The 26,249-nt window shown below is 38.4% G+C and overlaps 1 protein-coding gene across 1 annotated transcript in view; it reads left to right on the top strand.

Annotated features, from left to right (window-relative positions):
• The window catches only part of LOC144457664 (fibrocystin-like), a 179,742-nt gene that overhangs the window by 18,159 nt on the left and 135,334 nt on the right, over positions 1–26,249 (top strand). Inside the window, exon 2 of the mRNA XM_078155660.1 lies at positions 24,586–24,742. Within this exon, the coding sequence (XP_078011786.1) occupies positions 24,586–24,742 (157 nt within the window). The remainder of the gene's footprint in view (positions 1–24,585; positions 24,743–26,249) is intronic.

Consider the following 26,249-nt stretch of genomic DNA (forward strand, 5'->3'; position numbering starts at 1 on the left):
TGGAAGCATGGAAACATGAACTTGGACAGACTTTGGGAGATAGTGGAGATAGTGGAATATAAAAGGGCCTGGCATGCTGTGGTCCATAAGGTCACCAAGACTCAGAATGACTAAACGAATGAACAATAAAATAAGGAGAGCATCTCATATCAATGGGCAAGTTGCTTAACCTTTTTCAGTCTCAGTTTCTGTATTGGTAAAGTGAAGATAATAATGCTTTTCGTATCTCCCTCATGGAATTGTTATAAGGTTCAAATGAGAAAATGCATGTTGAGTTCTTTGTACAACTTTAAAGTTCTCTATAATCAATCGATCCCCAAGCATTTATGAAGCCCTTATTATGTGCCAGACATTTGCACAGTACTAAGCCTCAAGGACACTGCGACAAAAGTGAAATAGTCCCTGCCCTCAAAGAGGTTACATTCCACATGAGAAGATAGTAGGAACAAGGTACCCTGAGGGAGAGATAGAAGGCAGCATATACAACCACCATCATCACCTTGACCACTGTCCTCTCTTAGAATCTGATGAAGACAGTTTGGGATCCTGAATTCAAGAGTCTTGAGAATAGCAATGCTTCCAGCACAGGGCCCGCAACCATAATCTCGGGAAGGGAAGGAAGCCCTCTGTGGAGATACAGCCATATCTACTGAAGACCCAGGAAAGAAAGTTCTTGCCAATGTCCTTTGCACTGTCAAATAGTTTGACATCAGAAACCAATAAGATTATATCAGTGGAAATGACATTATGAAGGAGAGGCACTCTAAAGTACATGGGACTTTCCCATCTGATTTGCAGTGAAACATTCCATAGGCATTGTCTTTCCATTAGAATGTAGGTTCCCAGAGAATATATGTAAATATATCCAGAATATATGCTTCATAAATGCGAGGTAGTTTGGAGACTAGCAGGTAGGGAGATTAGAAAAGGCTTCATGTGGAAGATGGCGCTTGAGTTGAATCTTGAAGGAAATCAGGGATTTGGGAGATAGAGATGAGGGGGAAATGCTTGCTGTGCCCTTATGGGAACAGCTGGTATGAAAGCATGAAGATGGGAGATAAAAGCATCTTTTGTGAGTAAGCAAGTAGACAAGTATGGCTGGACTGCAGAGCATGTAGAGGATAGTATGTATAAGGCAAGAGAAAAGGGAGAAAAGGCAGGAAGGTGCTAGGGCATGAAGAACACTAAGTGTTAAACTGGGAAGTTAATATTTAATCCAAGAGGTAATAGGGTACCCCTGGAGTTTATATTTTTAGGAAAATCATTTTGGGGATTATGTGGAAGATGTATTAGAATGAGGAAAGACTTGATGTATAGGCTATCGTAACAGTCCCTGTGAGAGGTGATACAGACCAAAGCAAGAGTGGGGGCTCTGTGTGTGGAGAGATGGTGATGTAGGTAAAGGTGTTGTCAAGTGCAAGTGAGAAGATTTGACAATTGGATATGTAGTGTGAATATGAGTGAGAAGTCAAGGATGATTATGAAGGTCAGTGAGTCTGGAGGATGAGTATGGCAGTGCCCTTGATAATAAGAGGAAAGTTTAGAATAAGGATGGAGTTGGAAGGAAAGATAATGAATTCTGCTTTGGGATCTATTAACATTATTTTTGTCTGTTTCATGCATGAGAATAGATTTTTGGAAAAAGCTCCTTGGAAAAAAAGGTACAAGTATATTCAAGTCATCCGTAGTATGTAGCACTTTGTAGCTAGATCCCCTGAGTAAAAGTGTTGATACTTATGGCAATTATTTGGATATTCTAGCAAAGACTTTCTGTAGCCACCCTTGATATTTATACTCCTGACGACTTAGGCTAAAGGAGTTTTTAAAAGAATCATTTTATATAATTTCCTGGACCCTCTTTGTAGAATAGAAGGAAATAGACTGTATTTGCTAACTGTCATGACTATTTTTTTTTTTTTGCCCTTATGGGCATGCCCATAGCATAGCTTAAATGCTTCCCCTGCCAAGAAGTTTCAAAGGTGATTCTCTCCTTGTGGGGCACAGATAGGTAGATTTTAAAAATCTCCTGTGGGGTTCATTTGTTCAGAAACATGTGCCTCTCATCTGTAAACTGCATGGTGAGAATAGGGTATGAAAAGCCAGCCATTTATAAACCCAATTGATGGAGTTTGGGAATGTAACATAATTCTTGTCTGGAGTTTTTTTCCTAGTTTGGTCTATCATCTTGATGCAGGTGTTCTCTCTAATGATGCAGATTGTAATGTTGACATTAGGTAGATACCAAAGGAGAACAAAGAGTTTCCATTAGTTATTTCTTACTCTTGCTAACCAGCTAGCCACCTCCTTTACCAGACATACATCTTTTAAATGCCACTTTTCATATGGCTTTTTTTTCCCCTGTGTAATTCTTTGTTAGTAACATGTTGAAACCTATTTACTTGCCCTTTGAGTAACCTGCAACTTTAATTCTTTGGACCCTGGGGATGAAAAAGTTCTGTTAAAGTGCTCCCTATGTGCAAAACTCTGAGGTTGCGAATAGAAAAGAAGACATTCTCTGCTTTCAAGGAGCTCACATTCTGGTAAGAGGAGATTACACACAGGTTACAGTTGAAAGTTTGAAAGGTTAGCAAGGCTTCCCATTAGCTGAAGTTTTTTTTTTTAACAAAATCCTGTTAGCTGGCTCTAATAGTTCCCCCCCCAGCAGTGTTTGATAGGCAATGGCTCCAAAGATAGGTGGATTAGCTTGTGTTCCTTCTCATATTTTCATGAGGAATGTTCTTAATATATGCCTAGATTTCAAAAAAATAAGCAAGTAAGCTTATGGGTCATTAGTAACTGATATTTTCTTGTTCATTTTAAAAAATAAGTTTTTATTTTTTCCACCCCTCGCCTTTTTCAGACACCACCCACAAATTTGACAAATAAGTCTTCCATATCTTTATCCAAATCATTGATAAAAGTGTTGGACGGTTCAAGGCCGAGGACCAGTTCCTAGGCTATTCCAACATTCTATCATGCTTCCAGCTTGGAATTGATCCAATAATCAATACTCTTTGGGTTTGAAATTTAACCAGACTCAAAGATACTTTCTTCCAGTGTAGTCTTGAGCAAAGCACTAAACCTCCACGCCTCAGTTTCCTCATCTACAAAATGAGGGAGTTGAACAAGATGACCTTTGAGGTCACTTCTACTTCCAGATCATAAGGCTATGAACCTCCCAGTCTACCTATCATCTTCCTGTTCACATCTCTTCACCTTGTTGATAAGGATATCTGGAGAGACTTTGTCAAATGCTTTGCTTAAATCCAGGTCTATAACATTTCTTTGAACTTTTAGTCTCAATCCTTTGACCAGGTCTATACATAAACAGGTACACAAATATGTTGGTGGCTTAACTTTTTTTTAAAGCACAAAGAAAATCCCTTTTTCTCATATAAATTTTACTTCAGGAGAAATCCCATTTTAAAGACTCAGTTTCTTGCTTCACTAAGTTCAGTCATTTCTTTTATTCATTTCTTTGAGTTTCAGCATGTAAACCAGAGTCATAATTAGACTGGGACAATCAGAGCTTTGTATTAAGTTCTTACCATCCAGGAAACAACCACTTTTTCCGATGTAGCCATCTTCTGCCTTTCCCTATTGCTATGTCCTCATAGTTGTCTACAAGGGAAATTTAGTTGCCAATTGCTGGGTGAAGAATGTAGACAGTATATGTGTGGGTTTGTTCTCTCTCTCTGTCTCTCTCTCTCTCTCTGTCTCTCTCTGTCTCTCTGTCTCTGTCTCTCTCTCTCTCTCTCTCTCTCTCTCTCTCTCTCTCTCTCTCCCTCTCTCTACACAGACACATACATTTGTAAACCCTACCTATTTGAAAGATTGGCAAAGTTTCCCATTAGCTGGAGATTAGCTGGAGATTTTATATGGAAGAATGACAGCTAGCTCTAAATGTCTTTTTTCTAGTTCTTGACTGGAGAATTACAGAGTATGTTATCTGAATTCATATCACAGTGTCCCCTGCTGGATAATGGGCCTGACTGGTACACTGGTTTATGAATCCTCTACCCCCATTTGAATTTTCTGTAGCTACAATGGATTCCTAACTATTATTGGTCTTTCTCTTAACATACTCCTAATGTGTATTTGAAAGTCTTTTTAGCTCCTATAACTAGGCAAAGTAAACCTGGGTAGCTCATTTTGTTGTCTCTAAATGCAAGTGCCTTGCCTAATACTCTCATGAACCTTTTCAAATAAAAAGACAAATAGCCCTCCTGGGTTAAATCTTCCAACCCCAGAAGCTGAAAGATTGTAAGTTGGAAAACTGTATTTTTAGTGAATTAAGAATGGCAAGCAGGACAGAGCGGTTTCTTCTTTCTGGCTTATGTAATTCAGAAAAAAAAGATGAAGTGTTTTCTCCCAATTTTCCAAAATAAAATAGGAGCTACTTTGGGTAGATACTAGCCATGGGAAATTTCAGGCTCAAAGGGGAATGCTTTCAGACAGTTTTTGAGTGGCTGAAAACAGGGAATTGTAACCAATTTTGCCCTGTATGTGTGCCATCCTTTTCCACCAGGAACAATGATAGCTATGTAGATAACTGGTTTCTTTTAGTATTGTACCCCCACTTTGTATGGATTGCCAAGGAAAATTTTAGGAGGAGTCTTCTTACTCATTATAAATTGTAAAATAAAGGCAGTGTTATGTAGTAGAAGAAGTAAGAGATTAGAAGAGAAGTTCAGAGAAGTAGTCAGTGAAATGGTACAATGCACAGAGTGTTGGGGAATCAGGAAGGCCTGAGTTCAAAGCCTGCCCCATATACCCACTTAGTTGTGGACAAGTCAGTGAACCTGCCTGCCTTAGTTTCCTAATTTGTAAAATGGGGATATTACCTAGGATTGTTGTGAGGATAAAATAAGACATTTATAAAGTGCTTTGTAAATCTTAAAACACTCTTTAAATGCTTGTTGTTACTCAGTTATTTTCAGTTGTGTTTGACTCTTTGTGCTCCCATTTGGGGTTTTCTTGGCAAAGATACTAGAGCGGTTTGCCATTTTCTTCTCCAGCTCATTTCACAAATGAAGAAACTGAGGCAAACAGGGTTAAGTGACTTACCCAAAATCACACAGCTAGTAAGTATCTGAGGCCAGATTTGAACTCAGGGAGACTTGTCTTCCTGACTCCAGGCCCAGCACTCTACTGTATCACCTAGCTGCCCCTATAAATATGAGCTATTCCGTTAAACCGTGAGTTCCTGAGTAGAGGGATTGTTTTGTGTACCTGGAACATAGTAGGTGTTTGATAAATGCTTTTTCACTAACTGACTGGCTTCTATTTTTGGCTCTGCCTTAAGCACAGTGGATGGCCCTCAGTATCCTCTTTTGGAAAATGAGTGGGTTGGACTAGGTCACTCAGTTCCATCTTTGATTTTTATTTACGTTGTTATAAAAGAGATACTTGGGTGGTACTATTGCTAAGGAGAGAGAGCCAAAAAGAAAGACCTTTACAGTTAACATGTGTAGCCACCCTTAACAACTTGAGTAAATAATCTTTAGCAAAGGAATCACTTCTAAAAGTTTACAGGATTTGGCTGAAAGCATACTACATATAGATGCAATGTTCTCTGAAGGCCTAGATGCCTCTCTTATTGAATTCTTAGGAAGCTGAATTAGCACTATTTTCAGGTCAGCCTTTTGAGATCCATTTAGTTTTGGGCCCCTAAGCTTTGCAGGGGCTGCTTGAGTGGGAACTATGCTTCTGGATTCTTTAGTAGGCTTGGAATGTCCTCATCTTGCTTCCTCCAATAGGGCATGCTAAGGCTTTGTAGGCCGTCATATGCATACATATACATGTTTATATGTTATATACAATGAAATCCAGGTGAATGAAGAATGAAGGATTGAAGTGATATTTGACCACATGGAAATGGTGTGGAATCCTATTATCTTTCTTTTCAGGACAGGCTTTGAAGCCCTTTCACTTTGTGTATGTGTTTTTTACTAAGAGGAACTTTGCTAAAAAGGAGCATGTACTTCCCTAAACAGTAAGCTAGGAACAGTGATTAAATACGGAGTTTTCGAAACATGTGATATTGTATTTGAAATACTAACTCTGGATTTTAGAGGTTTTCTTTTTGTGGACCAGAGAAACATTTAAAAAATCATATTAGCCAACTCTTTGTTGGTCCATTCCTTTATTTCAGGCACTCACCCTCACTCATATTGACAATTGGTACATGAATATTTGAAATGAAGAATAAAATAAAATATTTCCCATCATGGAAACCTGGCATGTGGTTTTGATCCTGAAGGTCGAGGGTTTCAATCATGCTGTTCTATCTGAAATCTCTGGGTCCATTTCCTCCTTTGCCTGGTTTGTCGTTACCGTTAGCTGGTGTTATTCAATTATTTCTACATTTTAACCTTACTGTTTACCTCTAATGTTGCTCAAGTCAGTAGATGATTCATTGCATCTGGAGGTAATAAACAGAGTTTGCCTGACAAGGGACAGCATGGAGTGGATGAGTTTGGACTAAACAGAACATTGCATTTGAAACTGGACTCTAAAAGCTCCAAAATTCAATTGTCTGTTCATATGTACAAGAGTGCTTATAACAAGCCTACATGCACTTCCTAGTGGGCACATAGAGAAAGCAACTAGAACTTAAAGGTCTGTGCAACTTTCCAGAAATTTTAGGCATGGAAGGCTTCATTTCATCTTTTTTTTTTTTTATTCAACAAACATCCAGTGGGTGTAGATCATGCAGAGCTGCTGGGGAGAGATACAAGATTTAGACAAGATATAGTCTATAACTAGAATTTATAGTCTAACAAGACATTGATAACTAATGGGTGTTTTCCTTGTAGCTTTATTAGTACCTTTTGATTTATATTAATCATTTCCCAATACAAAGCCCCACACATCCCAATTGAACCCACTCTCACAATATAGAAAATGGTATTGATGATTGTGAGGTATCAAGCATAACAATAATCAATAATAGCAATAGCAGCTAACATTTCTGCAATGCTTCAAGATTTTAAAATGCTTTATAGATATTATCTCATTTGATCATTAGTCCTGGGTGCCTCTGACTCCAGATTGGTTACATCCATCAGAAAATCATAGGATCATAGACCTAGATAGAGCTAGAAAGGATCTCATAAGCTAATCTTATCTTATTTTTTATTTTTTTTTTTAGGCAATTAGTGTTAAGTGACTTGCCCAGGGTCACACAGCTAGTAAGTGTCAAGTGTTTGGTCTGAGGCTGGATTTGAACTCAGGTCCTCCTGACTTCAGGGCCGGTGCTGGTGCTGTATCCACTGTGCTACCTAGCTGCCCCCTTATTTTCTAATCTTATTTTACAGATGAGGAAATTCAGACCCAGGGAATTAAGTAACTTGTCTAAGGTCATAAGGGTAGTAAGTGCCAGAGCTGGGTTTTGAACACAGGTCCTCTGACTCCAAAGCCAGAATTCTTTTGATTATACCATATTGTCTCGGTAATAGTCTTGGGGAACCTTGATTCCCTCAGGAAACAGAGTGTAAAGAATACCAGGTTCACCGTCAGAAGACATAATTTAGAATCAGAACTTTCTCTCTGATTTAATGTGACACTGGGCAGATTGCTGACCTTTCTTGTATCTCACTTTCTTTTTTCTGCAAAAATGAGAATAATAACATTTTTACTACCTAGGTCAGTGAGGTGGAAAATTCCTTGCCATCCTTAAAGTGCTCTAGAAATTGTTATCCTTTGATAGACTTAGCTCTTCTCAGCAATACAATGTTCTAAGACAATTCCAAAAAGACTCATGATGGAAGAACTGTAGAGTCTGAATGCAGATTGAAGCATACTATTTTTTCTTTTTTTCTTTCTCATGATTTTTCTCTTTTGTTCTGATTCTTCTTTCACAATATTACTAATATGGAAAAATGTTTAATATGATTGTACATGAATAGCCTATATCAGATTGCTTGACATCTTGGGGAGGAATGAAGGAGAAAAAAATTCAGAACTCAAGATCTTATAAAAGTGAATGTTCAAAACTATCTTTGCATGTAATTGGAAGAAAATACTATTAAGTGGAAACAAAAAAAAAAAAGAAATGTGTTATCAACATTAGCAGCAGCCAACCAGGGGTCATCCCTGCATCTGAGGACTCTGGGGAGGCCAGTGTGATTGTGTGTTACCCTGAGTGGTTTAAACTTTGGAAGAATTGACTAACCAGGATTTCTGAACTTACTTAAAGAGGTCTCAAACAGAGCAGTGGATTATCTACGGTTTTTCCAAGTCAAGTCAGGTCAGCAAGCATTTATTTATTTTAAGTTAAATTCTTATTTTTTTCCAGCTCCAAATTCCTTTCCTTCCCCTTGCCCTATCCCATTGAGAAGGCAAGATAAACAAAACCCATTATAAATGTATTGTCAAGGAAAACAAATTCCTGCATTAGCCATGTCCATATATGTATATATATATATATATATATATATATATATATATATATATATATATATATATATATATTTGGACCACATATATAGACATGACTAATGCAGGAATGTCTGTGTGTGTGTGTGTGTGAGTGAGTGAGTATGTGTATCTCAAGAGGACTAGCATCTCTGGTGTGAGGGCTTGCTGAGCTCTTTTCAGGGCTGCTCATCTACCTTTGGTGTCCACCTGATTTACCCAAATGTCACCTGTGGCTCCACAAAGCTGTAGCATGCACAGTGGCCACACCCTGGTAGTCTTGGAAGATAGGCTAAACTAGGTTGAGGGTAACTGACAGGCCTCAAGCCCATCAGTGAGTTAGAGTGATACCTACCCCAAGCATGTGAAGACTTTTCATGGTGGAAAGGGCAAATGAGAACAATTTGTTCCAACAGCCATGCAGGCAGCTGAAGCAGGCATTTTCGAGTGCTTAAAGCTTGGTCAGGCATTGAAGATGCCAAGGTCATCCACCACAGCCCAGGCCAACACCAGTCATCTTGACTTTTGTCTTGCCACTGGACTTTGATGGCTCAGGAACAGAGAGTGAGGCTGATGCCTCGCTTAAATCCAATTCACACACAAATCAAGACATCACCCATTATGTCATGGGTCATCTTTGAAAAGGAAAGACAAACAACAGCAATAAATACACACAGGTCTCAATCCGTATTCTAATCCTATCACCTCTAGCCTCACCTGCAGTCTGGAGATGTGTAACATGTTTCATGATGTGTCCTCTGGAAGTACAGTTGTCACTGTGTTGATCAGATCATCAAGCATTTATGAAGTTCCTGTATAAGGCACGATGCTAAGTGCTGGGTTTCTAGTATCAATTAAATGTGAGCACAGTAGAATGTAAGCGCTTTAAGGACAGGAACTATTTATCATGTTGTCTTTGAGTTCTAAGCAGCCACAGAACACAGTTTTAGTGCATAGTAAACAATTAACATATGGTAATAGATTTGGATTGGAGTTGAAGTCTTATAGAGGAAGTTCTGGCTTGGTTCAGATCTAAATAGAAACTTAACCTCTCTGGGCCTCAGTTTCCTCATCTATAAAATGAGCAGGTTGGGGTTAGATGGTCTCTGATATCCCCTCCACTTCTAGATTTATCGTCCTATGGATTTGTAATTACAAAATCAGCCTTTGACATTTATCAAATGAAAATGGTCTTTTAGCACCCTCTACTATAGTCTCTGGATATGGTATCCCTCAGAAAAGGCAGGGTTAGAGAAGAAAGGAAGGGGTATCAAGGGAGGAACCAATTTATTTGTATTAATCAGAATCCTACTCTTTTCCCTAATTGATTCTTCATTACAAAGTAGCTTGTTGCTCCTTCAGCCTGGGAGCTAAACATAATCAACTTTTGTTTGTTTCTGTAAAGAATATTTTTGCCCTTGAGGAGATCATTATTTCTATTGTATGAAGATGGTGGCCCCAACATTAGGAATAATTAGAGCAGATGGCAGTGAATGCTTCCATTGTAAAATACATGGATGCTCATAAAGTGCACTCTCCTTCTCCCTAGCCTCCCCTGCACTCCTCTTTCCCTTCCATCATATATTCATTTTGTTTTCCTTCAGGTATAAAGGGGAAGGAAAAAAAAGGTTTTCTTGGTGTAGGAAACAGAGGAGCTGTCAAAGGTTCACAGCCTGGAAAGTACACTCCATGTATTCCATCACTAAAATTAAGTGTTTTCAAATGTAGTGCAGTCGTGGGTCCGTTGCATGGGGAAATAACACGCCGTAGTCCATCACTTAAAATGTTAACCTTGTCTCTTACCAGTGACTGGAAACAGAAACACTTGCTCTGTACTCGCCAGTTAAATGGCAATCTGTCAACACAGTGGAAAAAGGCTACCTCATGTGTGTCAATCTTCTAGTTTGGCTGGATTGCTCGTGTGTGTGTGTGTATGTGTGTGTGTGTGTGTGTGTGTGTGTGTGTGTGTGTGTGTGTGTGTTATACTTGCCAGACCCTAGGTCAATGTCTTTTTTTTAAAATGTATTTTTTGGTGATTCTGGACTGTGGCACTTAGCATGTCACACACATTTAAAAAATATCAATTGCTATTGCTCTTTTGATAAGTCTATATTTATATGTTGTAGTTATTTGGAATAGAATACAGAATATATTTTGGTTGGTTTGTCCCTCCCTGTAGGGTGAGGTAAAGTGTCATAAATACATTAGCATCTACCTAAGTAAGGTTTTATTCACTGTGGAAAAATCCTTCTCCCTTTCCCCTCCAGGAATGGAAAGAGATTATATGGCTTTGCTCCTCCTACATAGTAGTAGGCAACTGGGCTGTTAAAAGGAGTAGCCCATGATAAAAGGGGTACATTTAAACTCACATTTAGAGCAAGAAGGTAAACAAAGAAAGGATAGGCCCATTGATTTGAGGGGAAATGTTGTAGTGTTACCAGATGACAGTACCACTTAATTGCTTTAAAGAAAATTTAATTCCAGTTTCTCTGGTTAACTGCTGATATACCTCTAGAAAGGGAGCATAGTATAGTGACTAGAGGACTGAACTTAGAATCAGAGTGACCTTGGTTCAGAGTGACCTTGGTTCAAATTGTGCCTCTGATACTTGTTTTGTAACTCTGGGCAAGGTTTTTAAAATCTCTCAGCCACAGTTTCCTCATCTGTATAATGGGAATAATAATAGCACCTACCTCGTGGGGTTGGCATATGGTTCAAGTGAGACAATGTATGGAAAGAACCTTGCAAAACTTGGAATGCTGTATCAATATTAGCTGTTTAAACTCTTTACAACCTGGCTCCAGCCTACATTTTCTTCAAACTTATTATCATTCTCCTTCATATATTCCGTGGTCCAAGAAACAGTCCCTCTTGTAACTCCTCACACATAAAACTTATTGCCCATACTTGTAATATGCTTCCTCCATACTTGTAATGCATTTCCTCTTTTCTGCCTCTTAGAATCCTTAATTTCCTCCAACTGTCACTTCCTTCACGAGTCCTTTCCTAATCTTGCCATCTGTTAGCACCTGTTCCAAAATTATATGGATGGACTAGAATAAATATAAAAAGAAGAAATTCTTGCTGTAAATTACATAGTTTTGAAAGGATAGTAGTGTGGAAATTGGTTCAGTAGATAAAGTGGATAGAGTTCTAGGCCTGGAGTCAGGAAAGACTCTTCTTCCTGAGTTCAAATCTGGCCTCAGACACTTTCTAGCTGTGTGACCCTGGTCATTTAATCTTGTTTTCCCATTACCTCATCCATAAAAGGAGTTGGAGAAGAAAATGGCAAACCACTCCAGTGTCTTTGCCAAGAAACCCCAAATGCAGTCACGAAGCACTGGGCATGAGTGAAAATAACCTAATACAGTGTAGAAATGTTGGGAGTAAAAACCAAAACCATAGATGGTATTATTACCTAAAAAAGGCTAATGAGAGGATATCGGGAATCACCAACCTATCTGCCTAAGCACTGAGGAAATTACTTAACCTCTAGAAGCTTCAATTTCTATGCCTGTGAACAAGGACAATACTTGTAATACCAACCACATAGATGAGATACCAGATGACATAAGGCATTTAAAGCGCATTATAGACCTTAAAGCACCATATAGTTGTCAATTGTTATAGTAATTATTGTTGTCATTAATGTAATTATCACCAGAGAAGCAGGGTGACACAGTAGAGACATGACCTTGGAATTAGAAAGACCTGGATTAGTGTTCTTTTGAGACAAAACAGTTGTGTGACCATGAGCAGGTAACTTAGTCTCTTAATGTTTCAGCAACTCTAAACCCAAAACTCTTTAGAAACTAGTAAGAATTACTTTGTAGACTTGCTGATCTGCACTGGTGGAGGAAATTTCCACACTAGGAATTTGCTAAATTATGAAATCACAGGTCTGGACCAAATGTTATACATGCACCAGGAGTATTCTTGATTCAAGTATGGTAAGCTTTTCACAGACAATTTCTGTAACAGACCACATCTTCAGACTCATACAAGCTCCTACTCTGAATGTTATTTGTGGATTGAAAAAACAACAAAAAATTTGACTTGGTAGGGAAAACACAGCTGTAAAGGTTGTCTTCCAACACATTGAATCCGTAGAATGTTAAGATCATCCACAGCTCCTTGATAAATGATCCTTCAAAAATAACATTGTATCAATATCAGAAGAGACATAAAGTGGGAGGATTTCTTGCTAATGGTTTTTTAGTGTCATGGAGAGTGTTTAAATTTAAAAGAGATTCTTTATGGTGAGGATAAATACAAATGCTTCCAATCAGAAAGACTATCTTCTAATTGGAAAAGTAGAACAACCATCACTGAAAAGGAATTCAATTCCAAACTTGGGGTGAAGAGAGCCAAAGATAGCTGAACTTTCGACAGGATTGACAGAGGAATCAGAAGTGTATTCTATTTTCTGTAGGGAGCTAAGGTGGTGCAGTAGATTGTTTGGTTGGCCTGGAATCTCAAAGATCTGAATTCAAATCTTGTCTCAGACATTTATTTAGCTATGTGACTTTTGGCAAGTCTGTTTCCCTCAGTTTCCTCAACTGTAAAATGAAGGCAATAATAGCACATACCTCCCAGGGTTGGTATGAAAATCAGATGAGATAATATGTATAAAGCCCCCGGCACATGGTAGGTGCTATATAAATGTAGGTACTATATAAATACATAAAACAGCTATTATTAGCTGTTATTTTTATTCTTTGCTGGTGTGATGTTTTTAATCTGTTTGGTCCTCCTTGTTCAAGGATGATGATTTGGAGTAGGATGTTACTTTTTGGTTTAGGTTTGACTTTGTTTTTATTGATGGTTATTACATTATTAATAAAATAAAAAGAGGAGAGAAATAAATGTAGGATGGATTGTTATGAAGGTCAGTAGATACATAACTATAGCTAAATAGCTCTATTCAGAGCATGGATTGACAGACCAATGTCAACTAATATGCTGGTAGAAGGACTTCCCACACTAGAAAATCACCAAATGATGAAATTGCAGGCCTGGACCCCCAAATTTTTAATATTACCTGTGTATCGAGTGACCTTGATGTAAATATGAGGTTTTTCTGGAACACTAATTCACTGTTAGTGGAGTTGTGAACTGATCCAACCATTCTGGAGAGCAATTTGGAACTACTCCCAAAGGGCCATAAAACTGTGCGTACCCTTTGATTCATCAATACCACTGCTAAGTCTATATACTAAAGAGATTAAAAAATAAGGGAAAAGACCTATTTGTACAAAAATATTTTTAGCAGCTCTTTTTGTGGTAGCTAAGAATTGAAAATCAAAAGGATGTCCATCAATTGGAGAAAGGCTAAACAAGCTGTGGTATATGATTATAATGGACTATTATTGTGCTATAAGAAATGGACAAGCAGGATGATTTCAGAAAAACCTGGAAAGGCTTACGTAAACTGATGCATAGTGAATTGAAGAGAACCAGGAGAATGTTGTACATAGTAACAGCAACATTGTTCGATGAAGAACTGGGAATGATTTTGCTATGCTCAGTAATACAATGATCCAAGACAATCCCAAAGCACTGACGATAAAGCATAGTATCTGCCTCCAGAGAAAGAACTGATATCGACTGAATACAGACTGAAGCATGCTATTTTTTGCTTTCTTTCTTTAATTTTTTGTCCTTTATTCGAGCCTTCTTGTACAAAATGACTAGTATGGAGATGTTTTACATAATTGCACATATATAACTCAAATCTAATTAATTACTTGTTGTCTCAGGTAAGTGGAGAGGGGAGAGAAGGAGGGAGAGATAGAATTTAGAACTCAAAACTTTAAATTAAAATGTTAAAAATTTAAAAAAAGAAAATATGAAGTTTTCATTGATGATTTTTTTATATCAGACCTTATCAGTCTCATACATTTGACTGAAAATGTAGAAAATGTACAAGATCTCATTGAGCTTATTATTTGATGATTTTAAAAAGCACATGTTACAGGCCTCTGTTTTGGCTCTGTCCTATCCAGTGTTTTTATTAATGACTCAGATGCTTAGTCATGGATATAGAATTTAATATGGCAAGGACATAGAAGTCACACTAAATCTAATTTGCAAATGGCACAAAGTTGGCCCAAACAGCTAATATCTCTGATGATAGAATCAAAACAATTTGTGAAGTTGGACCAATGACCATAACCACTGAGATAAAATGTAATAGGATTAAATGTGAAGTCCTGTACTTAGTTTTAAATTTTAAAAAAGAAGTCAAATAAGAGCAGTAACCCACAAATAATTAAATAAATGCAGGAAGGGAAATACGACTTTATACTAATACCTGTACAAGAAAAACAAAACAAAAGAAAACAACAGAAAACAAACCCAAAACTCAGGGCATTTAATTACTCACCAGCTCAATATGATCCAACAGTATGCTGCAGGATGTCTATGAGCAGAGGTTGGGTGACCACTTACTGTGGATGTTTTTGAAGAAATTCCTATCCAAGAGTTAGACTGGATCACCTGTGGGTACCCTTCTGATTCTGAGATTCTGCGATTCTGATTTTCTGATTTTTGCTTATTCTTTATATCTGTTAACTTTAACTTCTGACTTGCCTACTTGGATTCCTGATCTACTGGTTAATTCTTATTTCTATTATGAGGTCCTCTTGCCTATACTTCCTAATCCTGGTGCCCACCTGATAGCCCCTAACTTGTCTATCATGTCTAATAATCACCATGGAAAGTGTGCTATTGAAGGGTAGTAGGTCGTACCTAAATATTCTGAGGCTAGGAAAGAAATGCATTCTTGCCACTCTTCTCCCCCCTGTTCCCCACTTTAACTGCCTCCCACCCCAATTATATTGATTCTCTCATTCTTTGAGTGATAGGACAAAGTAGCTTGCCTCCTTTCTTCTCTTCCCAGCACCAGTACATAGAATCATAGGCTCGTAGATTTAGAACTAGAGACAACTTTAGAAGTCATCAGACCCAACTGCCTTATTCTACAGATGAGGAAATTAAGCTCCAGATAGATTAGTGACTTACCAAGAGTCATTCAGCTAAAAGCATCTGAGGTGGGATCCAAACCCAGGTCTTCCTGACTTTGACCTCAGGGCTCTATCCTTTATAACAATGAGAACAACAACAACAATCACAGTAGCAGTAGTAGTAGTACTGGTAGTAGTAGTAGTAGTAGTAGTGGTAGTAGTAATAATAATAATAGTAGTAGTAGTAGTAGTAGTAGTAGTAGTAGTAGTAGTAATAGTAGTAGTAATAGTAGTAGTAACAAGTGTTTCTATGATACTCTATGGTTTGCAAAGCTCTTTACAAATATTATCTTATTTTATCCTCACAACAACCCTGAGAGATAAGTGCAATTATCCTTATTTTATAGATGAGGAAACTGAGATAGATAGAGGCTAAAGTGACTTGCCTAATGTGGCACAGCAAGAAAGTGAGGCCAGATTTAAATTTGTCTTCTTTTCTCTAGGTCCAGTGCTACATTCACTGTGCTATCTAGCTGCTCCCAATCAATTCACATTGTCAATTAAAATATATTTTGGTGCAACCTAATTTATGTAGAACCTATCCAGCTACTGTTAGGGATACCAAAATTTATAAGGCATGGTCTCTACCTTACTGATCACCATCTAGCTGGGGAGGCAAGATTTGTATTCATGAGTATGAACAAGGCACTATGCTAAGTGCTGGGGATACAGTTAGAAAAGTTAGACAGTCGCTGATCTCAAGGAGCTCACGTTCTAACGAGGGAAACCAACAATAACCACCACAATGACAACACCAACGTTAATTTGGTGCTTACTATGTGACAGGCACTGTGCTACACACTTTACAATTCTTATATTATCTGTTCCTCATAACAAAACCTGGGAGGTTGGTTGCCGTTATTATTATGTTCATTTTATAGATGAAGACATTGAGGCAAACAGAGGTTGAGTGACTTGCCCATGATCATACAGCTAGGAAGTGTTTGGGGCAGGATTTGAACTCAGGTCTTCTTGACTCCAGGCATTCCACTGCAGCTCCTAGCTGCCGTATAAGGAAGTTTTAGCTGCAAGTCAGAGAATTACCACTGTTTTTAAGATGCCATTGGAAACCAAATGATAATAACTCTTTGTTAAAATAATTTCCACTGATGCAATCATAACAATTTCTGATGTTGAACCATTTGACAGTACTAAGGATATTGGGAAAAAGGACCTTTCTTTCTGTATCTTCAGTAGTTGTGGCTACATTACTTGTGGAGGTAATTTGCCAGGCTGAAGCTCCACAGGGTTGTTTCCCAGGATAACGGAGGCAGGCACTGTGCTGGAGGCATTGTCATTTCCATAGCTCTGAGATTCTGAGTAATGGAATTTTGCCATCTGGGTCCAAGGCGACATTGGTCAAGGTGGGTGTGATATTGGTTGAATTTGCCTGGTACGTGTCCCTCAGGGCAATGTAAGGATAATCTGTGATCACCAGTGTGAGAATTCTATAGGATGAAATGTGTGTATGTATGTATACACAATTTAAATACATGTTCTATGTGTGTGTTGGCAACAGGGCAACGTCAAGTTTAGCCATCAGGAAAAAAAAAAGAGAAGCTGTCCAAAAAGTACACCATTGCCTTCTAAAGAAGAAATTGTCAGTCGGTCAGTCAGAGTTGTTTTCAGTCATATCTGACTCATTATGACCCTATTTGGGGTTTTCTTGGCAGAGATATTGGAGTGGTTTCATCAGTTTTAATAGTTATATTTATTATTCTAATGAAAAGCAAATTGTGGAAAAGTCACACCTGTCATAATAATGTCCACTAGAACCTAAGTCTTGCAATAAATGTAACAATAATAATAGAATTTATTAAATACTTACTGTGTTCCAGGCACTGTGTTAAGTATTTAATAAACATCTCATTTGATAACAATAATAATAATAATAATAGCTAACATTTATATAGTACTACTATGTGCCGAGCATTGTCCTAAGTGCTTTACAAATATTATCTAATTTGATTCTCACAATAACTCTGGGAGGGAAGTGTTACTATTATCCTCATTTTACAGATGAGGAAACTGAGGTGAACAGAGGTTAAGTGAATTGTTCAGGGTCATACAGCTATAAGTGTCTAGACCCGATTTGAACTCAGATCTTCCTCACTCCAGGTCCATAGCTCTACCCACTGTGCCACATAGATGGTTTTATATCAGAGACTTTAGATATCTGTTCCCATTTGGCAAACAGTACTACAAGTTCTCTTCTTTGGAGTGATAAGTAAACCTACGTCATATACCCAGTTCCTGCTGCCTTCTCTAGGGATGAATATTTGAGAATAATTTCAATTGCTATCATTCATATAGGCAACTCTAAAGTGGAATTCACCACAGATTTCATCATAAAACCTATTCTGATACAAAATCCATGTGGGCTCTGAAGTAACACAAACCACAACTGAGGTCTATCCCATCCTCCACAAAGGTAGCCAAAGTGATGTTCTTAACTTTCCTATCACCATTAGTACCAAAAACAAACTCTTCTTTTTGGCACTGAAGGCCCCTTCACAACACAGATTCAGACTGCCTTTCTAGTCATGTTATACATTGTTTTCTCTAATGCACACTATGATCTAGCCAATGTGGCTTTCTCTCTGTTTCTCACATATAACCCATATCACATCTCAATGCTTTACATAAGCTGTCCCCCACACCTGGAGTACCCTCACTCCTCACCTCTATCTCTTGGAGTCCATAGCTTCTTTTCAAAGCTCATTGTAGACACTGCCTCCTATAGAAGCCTTTCCATATCCTCCACAGCTGGTAGTGCCTCACTGTTCTATATCAGTGCCCAAGCATCTAATCACTAATAAAAGGATTGGACAAGACAGCAGCAAGGACAGCGACCCACCTTTGAAAGTTATCTTGTATTTATACATATATACACACACATAGAACATGTATTTAAATTGTGTATACATACATACACACATTTCATCCTATAGAATGTTATCTCCTTAGAAATAAGGACTATTTCATTTATGCCTTTGTATCCCCAGCACCAGTTCTGTGCCTAGCATACAGCAAACACTTAATAAATGTTTGTCAATTGGTTGGTTGATATAAACAATTGTGAAAGGACTCACTTAGCAAAAAGACAACAAAAGGGGAAAACAATTCAGAACCAGATACCACAGCTGCACCCTACCACTTCCTCTTCTCAAATGGTCACTCCCTTGCCTTCATTTCTCTCATTTTTGTTCCATTCTTTCTCATCATCATTTATATGCTGGTCCAAAGAAATTTACACAGACTTTGTTTCCATAATGTATTTTCCAGTGCAATCAGTCACCTCTCAATTCATTTGCTCCTGACCATGTGACTAAGAATGGCCCATGAGAATTTTCAGGGCAGAGACCAGAGTACCACCTCCATTCTCTTGAGATTCCATACCCAGCAATACTCCCATTCCCCCACAATACTTACAAGACCTCTGAAAGGGATCAAACAAGAAGGAATTTCTTCAGCTTTACAGGGAAAATTAACTAAAATATCCTCCTTCAAATGTAACTTTAAGACAAGAATGGGAGTAGCTAACACCAAAAACTCATATAATCTGGCTTAGAAATCTCTAATGGGCAGTTGGGTGGTGCAGTGAATAAACTGCCAGGCCTAGAGTCAGGAAGACATCTCTTCAGGAGTTCAAATCTAGCCTCAGACACTTACTAGCTGTGTGACCCAGGGCAAGTCACTTAACTCCGTTTGTCTCAGTTTCCTCATCTGTAAAACAAACTAGAGAAGAAAATGACTTTTCCACAATTTGCTTTTCATTAGAATAATAAATATAACTATTAAAACTGATGAAATTGAACATGTAGATTATCTCTAGAACATTCTTTTAAAACTTTTAGGTACATTTTAGTGCCTTATTAATCAGAGTTTAAACTAATGCTATTCTTTACTGATTTATTAAAAAAAATTTATTGTATATCTGCTATGTACAGAACTCCTAACATTCTAATAGGTAGGTTAGAGGAATGCTATACGTACAATTTACTTAAGTCTCAGCAAAGCATTTCACAAAGGCTCACCTGCCAGTCTTATGGACAACATGAAAAGATGTGGGTAAGACAGTAATAGTTCAGTTAGCTGGCTTTGGAACTAGCTGAATCATTGGACCTGAGAACTTAGTCAGCTCTATACCCTGAAGACATTTAGACTTTTTAAACAATACAGGTAAGCAGATTTTTTTTCCTGGTCTTTTGTTTGTTTTTTGATACAGACTAGTTTCATTATATTCTATGACTTGAATAGACCTTCTCAAAAGAATATCTAGTTCTAGAAATTCAAGGATTTGTTTACTGTTATACAGATGATGGAATCCAAATACTTTTCTTGGAACTGTTAGCTCACACACTCACTCTGGTGTGAGCCATTGGTAGATTGAGCTTTTTTTTAATCTTTTATTTTTTTTCCAATTACATGTAAAAACATTTTTGACATTAGTTTTTAAATTTTTTGAGTTCCAAATCGTCTCCCACCCCTCTCTCTCCCTCCCTCTCTCCTCCACCCCTAGGACATCAAGCAATTTGATATAGGTTATACATGTGCAGTCATGCAAAATATATTTCCGGATTAGTCATGTTGGAAAGAAAACACACACCCCCCACCCCCAAATAAAAACACCAAGAAAAATAAAGCAAAAAAAAAAAGAAATATACTTCATACTGCACTCAGACTCCATTAGTTCTTTCTTTGGATGGATAGCATTTTTCATCATGAGTCCTTTGGAATTGTCTTAGATCTTTGTATTGCTGAGAAGAGCTGAGTCATTCATAATTGATCACTGCACAGTATTATTTTAACCGCATACAATGTTCTCTTGGTTCTGCTCACTTCACTTTGTATCAATTCATGTAAGTTTTTCCAGGTTTTTCTAAAAGCATCCTGCTTGTCATTTCTTATATGACAACAGTATTCCATAACAGATGGATAGAGCTTCTGATGTGGTGTATTGGGAAAAAGTATATCTCTATCTAATCTATCTGTATCTATGTCTTTGACTAAATGTTTTAAACACTACCATGACTTTATAGGTGAACTCTTACCATATCTTCTCAAACATAGTCTTTTTTCTTGGAGGGGGTGTAAGTATGGAAAATTGTCTCAGGGAAAAGTGCTCATGTAGCATTGAAGGAATCAAATACTTTTTCCATATTATTTTTCTTGTCACAGGATTTTATTCGAGTCAGTTAAGTTGGCAGATTTATGTATAGAGAGCAAAGACTAGGTTACAAGGGAGAGTATTCTTTCAGAGAAATCTCCTAAATCTTACCAAGTCCTATGTCAGCTTATCGAAAGAGTCTGATGGTGGGGTGTCGTCAGGTATATTACATCCTCCTTTTTTTGTTGTCTAGTCATTTTAGTTATGTCTGACCCTTTATGAGCCCATTTGGGATTTACTTGGCAGAGATACTGGAGTGGTTTGCCATTTGCTTCTCCAGCTCATTTTACAGATGAAGAAATTGAGGCAAACAAGGTAAAATGACTTGCCTAGGGTCACACAGTTAGTAAGGGTCTGAGGAACTCAGGAAGATGCATCTTCTTGACTTCAAGCCCAGAACTGTGTCACCTAGTTGCCCCGCATCCTGCCTGCTTTGACAGCTAAGCTCTGTAGAACTAAAGAATCTTAGGTATTACAATGGTAACCCCAAAGGAATGGAATAGAAGAAAGGAAATTTAGAAATAGGGTTGGGGTAAGAACTTCCAGAGAAGTAAACAATCAATGATTTTGGGGGCTCCATTCTTTACAAAGTAGAGAATTGTTATACAGATTGTGGATGCTTTGTGCTTCAGTATCAGGCAATACCGCTGTGTCTTTCTCATCCAGGTTCCACTACAAATAGAGAGAGCCTCATGTACTGCATCACAAACACATCTTTGCTTTGGTTATTGCCCCAACTTGCTGATCAGTGACTTCCTTCAAGATAACTGGTGGTGTTGCCAGTCCATTTAAGGTGACATGGGAGATTTGCAGATACTGCACAGTCCCTGAAGTTCAGAGAAACACTGACACGTTGGAGGAAGAAAACAAATGGCACACACTTCCTCTCTGAGGCAGGGAAGTTTCAGCTTGTTGTTTTTGCAAAACTTCTAGCTATTTATTTAGGGCTTGGTTCAGCAGAATTCATGGACTAATCAAGGACTGGGCACGTTGTGTCTTCTTGTATTCCTCCCTGTCTGTTCTTGGGGAAATGATTTTTTGATCTTCTGTAAAATGGGAGTGAGGTAATTCGTTTTTCCTAAGGTAGACACAAAAATATGTTCCAAGCACCTTGAGATCTATTGATATAAGAAGCAGATCACATATCAGTATATTCTGTGAACTTTGAAGTGCATCATATTCACAGAGATAAATTGGGTGGGGAAACTGGAAAACTGAGCCAAGGTAATATATTCAGAAGATGAGTGATTTAGAGCATTTTACTAGCCTTTGAAGTTTTTCAGCAGTATAGAAACAATAAAGTTTGGCACCTAATTAGTAAGAATAATTATTTAAAAGAGAAAATTAGCAACTGTGTTGAGCTCTTTTGATGATCCACCCTATTTCTCTTCTCCCTACAAGGTGACCTTATGTCAGTATCATTCTCCATCTCCTCCTTTTCCTCCTCCCCTTCCCTTCCCTTCCCTTCCCTTCCCTTCCCTTCCCTTCCCTTCCCTTCCCTTCCCTTCCCTTCCCTTCCCTTCCCTTCCCTTCCCCTTCCCTTCCCTTCCTTCCCTTCCCTTCCCTTCCCTTCCCTGCCCTGCCCTTCCCTGCCCTGCCCTGCCCTGCCCTGCCCTGCCCTGCCCTGCCCTGCCCTGCCCTTCTCTTTCTTCTCTCTCTCTCTCTCTCTCTCTCTCTCTCTCTCTCTCTCTCTCTCTCTCTCTCTCTCTCTCTCTCTCTCTCTTTCTTTTTCCCTCTCCCCTCCCATCTATGGAGCAGTGTCTTTCCCTCTACTCGCCACCCTCTTGTTTGTCATGCTGTTTGCTCCAGGTACAAAAATTCCTAGTTATAGCTCTGCATATACAGTAACTTAATGATTGTGATAAAGATGGAAGAGTGTTGCAAAGATGTTAAATAAGTATAAGAAGACCTCAGATGATATTTGAAAAGGCAGATTTTGTACTGTGAAATCCTCCATACTCTAGTGGAAAGAATACTGGGTTAGATAGAAGTCAAGAGACTCAACTCAAAGACTCTGATAAGAGCTTTGCTACTTAGTAGTTGTGTGATTGTGGGCAAATCACATAATCTCTCTGGGACTCAGTTTTTTTTTTAATCATTAAAATCAAGTTAGTTACTCTATACCATCTGCCTCATAGATAAACAAGTTAAATGACTCCTGTTTTTCAGAAGACAAATAATTTCATAAGAAAATATGGTGGGATACAATAAAAGGGTCCAATAAGGTGATAAGATGATTTATAGGACCCTTTCCAATCTGTGATTCCAAGATATCGGGGTTTCCTCAGCTTCTTACTTGTGGTGTCATAATGTATTTTGATAATTAAGAGCATTGATTCTCTATCCTCACCCTGATTCCTTAACTGCAGTCCTTACAATGATTCCAGCAAGATTTCCAGCAAGATTTTCATTCATTTAACAAAAACTCATAGATTTAGAGCCAGAAGGGACACTAAAGGTCATTTAATCCACCTTTCTCATTTTTAAAGATGAGGAATCTCTATGTCTCTCTGTCTCTTTCTCTCTGCCTCTCCCCCCATCTCTCTCTCTTCTTGCATAGCTAATAAATATCAGAAGTAGAATTTGAACTACGGTCTGATACTCCATCTATAACACAACCAATATTTTCTGATATCTATCATTGCATTTTTTTCTTCTTCTTATACTGGTTTCCCTAGCTTACCCAGGCTGCAAGTGCGCTGTCAACTCACAGTCCGATCCCACTGGTGAACAGCCCGTAAACTTTAATCTGCTGTGATTCTGGGATGATCCTCTCCTACTGAGGCAACGTGGTCCCTTCTCTAAGGGACTTACTGTACCGATACTAGACCTAATTTAGACACATGGTTAACTTTAAGCCCTGATGCAACTCAGAACCTATAAGCCCAAATGATCTACTAGCCTCTGCTTTCCCCAGTAGCAGGGATGACAAGTGTATACCACCACACTCAGCTAAATGGTTTGCTTTCATGTCACCATCATTTCCCATGTACCTTTCTTCCTTCCTCAAGAGTCATCCCTTATAACGAAGAATAAAAATAATTGAAAAAGACTAACATTATGTGCAAGTATTCCACATCCATGGTCATTGGCCTTTGCAAAGAATTCAGGGAAGTGCCTTCTCAGGGTGGGCTTTTTGTTCAAAAAGAAAAAAAAATAAAGTTCTGAGAGGCAGAGAGAAGATGGGGATGGGTAGTCAGTTATTTGTTCTTTCTACCTTTATTTCTCTCCTCTCTTTTTGCCTCTCACTGATGACATTCCAGGCTATTTGCCTGTCATCCTGAAGTCAATCAGCTTTTTGACTCTCTATGGGTTTTGTTCGGTACTACTGAATGAGTGATCCAGAGAGGAAAAAGCAATAATAATACCAAATAAGGTAGAATGAAAGGAGGGGGTGGGGAAGCACTTGAAAAGAGGAATGTCTCTATAAAACAGGGACACTTGGCAGTAGAGCCAGTGAAAAATGATACCAATTATATAAAGCAAAATGCCACCCATCAAGCAGAACATTTTAATTCTCACTATTCTCAGCTATTTATTACTTTTTGTACAAGACTCAATACATGTCTCTCAAAATAAAATAAAATAAAATAAACCCTTTACATCCACCTCTTCGCCTCTCCCCAACCTCTCTTAGGTAGGAAGAGACCCTCTATTGAGAACAAAAATAAGAAACCACTTCTCATATATCATTGTAAGTTTACAAGGGCTATAATCTAATTTCAGCACATGAACTTGTACCGGGCATTTCCAGGTTCAATTTCACTTCACTCTTCAGTCCCTGTTTTGACTGTTGGAGAAGAAAAAGGAGGGAGTGATTCATGGCGTCAAAGATTTTGCACTTGATTTTAATTTTCTGGTGTCTTCCAAATCCCACAAGTGTACCTTGTGTTACTGACACACCTAAACTCCTCTGACTTTTGTTGGAAAACCATATTAAAAAAATTTTTTTAATGACCTTGTCTTTTCCAGGACTCCTTTCCCCTCCAGGTCTGTCGTAGATGGTCCAGAGCTTACAGCTGGATTCCCGAAGGTCGGCCACAAGATGGCGACAACGTCACAGTGGAGAGCGGCCAAACGCTGCTACTTGACATCACTACTAGTGTCCTCAGAATGCTGCATATTAAAGGTCTGTAGAGTTGGAGGGCTGATGGTCCTTTTATGATTTTAATTTTCTTCAAGTGGGCCAGGGGGTGGGAGTTACTTATTTTTTTAAGTTGAAGGACTTGATTGAATTCTTCCTTCAATGCATATGGTCAAGAGTGTGTGGGTAAAGGGGGAAGAGGGACAGCCTGCCTTTTGATGCCAGGGATGAGGTCCCAGGGGCATCAAAGTTGGGAACCCCTTTTTCCTGAGTCTTTGGAGCCCAGCACCTCTTTAATTTTTCTTTTCAAGGACAAGAAAATCAATGTGGGCAGCATCCTTAAAGGGTGTCATTGTTTTCCAGAACACTCTTTAGACATGCCTGTCCTGGATGGCTCCCACAACATAGCCAGAGACCCTAAAATTAGTTAGTTTTTCTGCCTTTGAAATTCTCTGCCAAGAGAATTTCCTCCTTCCAACTTCCTCCTGCTTTTAACCCTGTTGAGGTTTTGATTTCTTGATCCCATGAAAAGGCAAATAAGTATGCTTCCTTATTACAAAATGAGCAGCAGGCTAGAAACTTGGAAGAGAATAAGGATACAAGGTTGAGCTCAGTCACTGGCTCTCCTACAGCCTTTAGAAGTGATTTTTTTCCTCTCTGTGCCTCAGTTTTCTCATCTCAGTTAAGTAAGTATAAATATCTCTTCCTGCTGTGATGAAGAATAGTCATTCAAAGTGACTTGAGTCAATTCAATTCCATTTGTGTCAGCAAACATTTTTTAAGGGCCCATTCTGTGCTAGGTACTGGGTTAGGCTCTAGAGATACAGTGACAACATTAAACCAGTGCCTGCCTTCAGGGACCTTACATTCTTTATGGAATACTGGCAGATAAAAAAACATGTTTGGGAAATTTGATTAATTATGGAAGCATGATAAAACTTTGCACACAGGTGTAAAGTTTTAATATACCCATATATAGTAATTATAAAAATATTTGCATCCTGTATAGTATGTAAAGCTGTAGTCATCTCTAAAAGATTTAGCTGTGACCTATATGGGCACGACATTTTTATCAATCTATGTCTTTAAAGCATTCTTAAATTCTTCTCAAGAAGACTTTTTCAGCCAAACTGGTTAATTAGGCCTCATTAGGACAACCAAAGTAATCTGCCATCTTGGGCTCTGGCCCCTCCTCTTTTTGTAGGCCTCTGCATATGTATAGCCAGTGGCTTAGGGAGTCTTGCCTTGTTAACAGCTGCCCACCGCCTAGAGGTTGTAGATGATAGAGTTAAGTGACCCCCTGGAAACTGCAGTTCAGAGAAAAGAAAGTCTGTAGAGACCCTTAGCCACAGGGCTCTTCCTTTTACAGAAGTATAATCCCTCCAAGGGCCATGGGTGTCTTCAGGGGTTCAAGCATCTCTGGATTGTATTCAGAGAACCATTTAGGGGAAATTTTTCAATAAAAAGTTGCCTAGTCATGTCCCAATTTGACAACTAACTTCAGACAAAGTGAAAAAAGGAATCGAATTTGTGTGTGTGTGTGTGTGTGTGT

Source organism: Phascolarctos cinereus, unplaced genomic scaffold, assembly GCF_003287225.1.
Source record: "Phascolarctos cinereus isolate Bilbo 61053 unplaced genomic scaffold, phaCin_HiC Scaffold_5;HRSCAF=322, whole genome shotgun sequence".
Lineage (NCBI taxonomy): Eukaryota > Metazoa > Chordata > Mammalia > Diprotodontia > Phascolarctidae > Phascolarctos > Phascolarctos cinereus.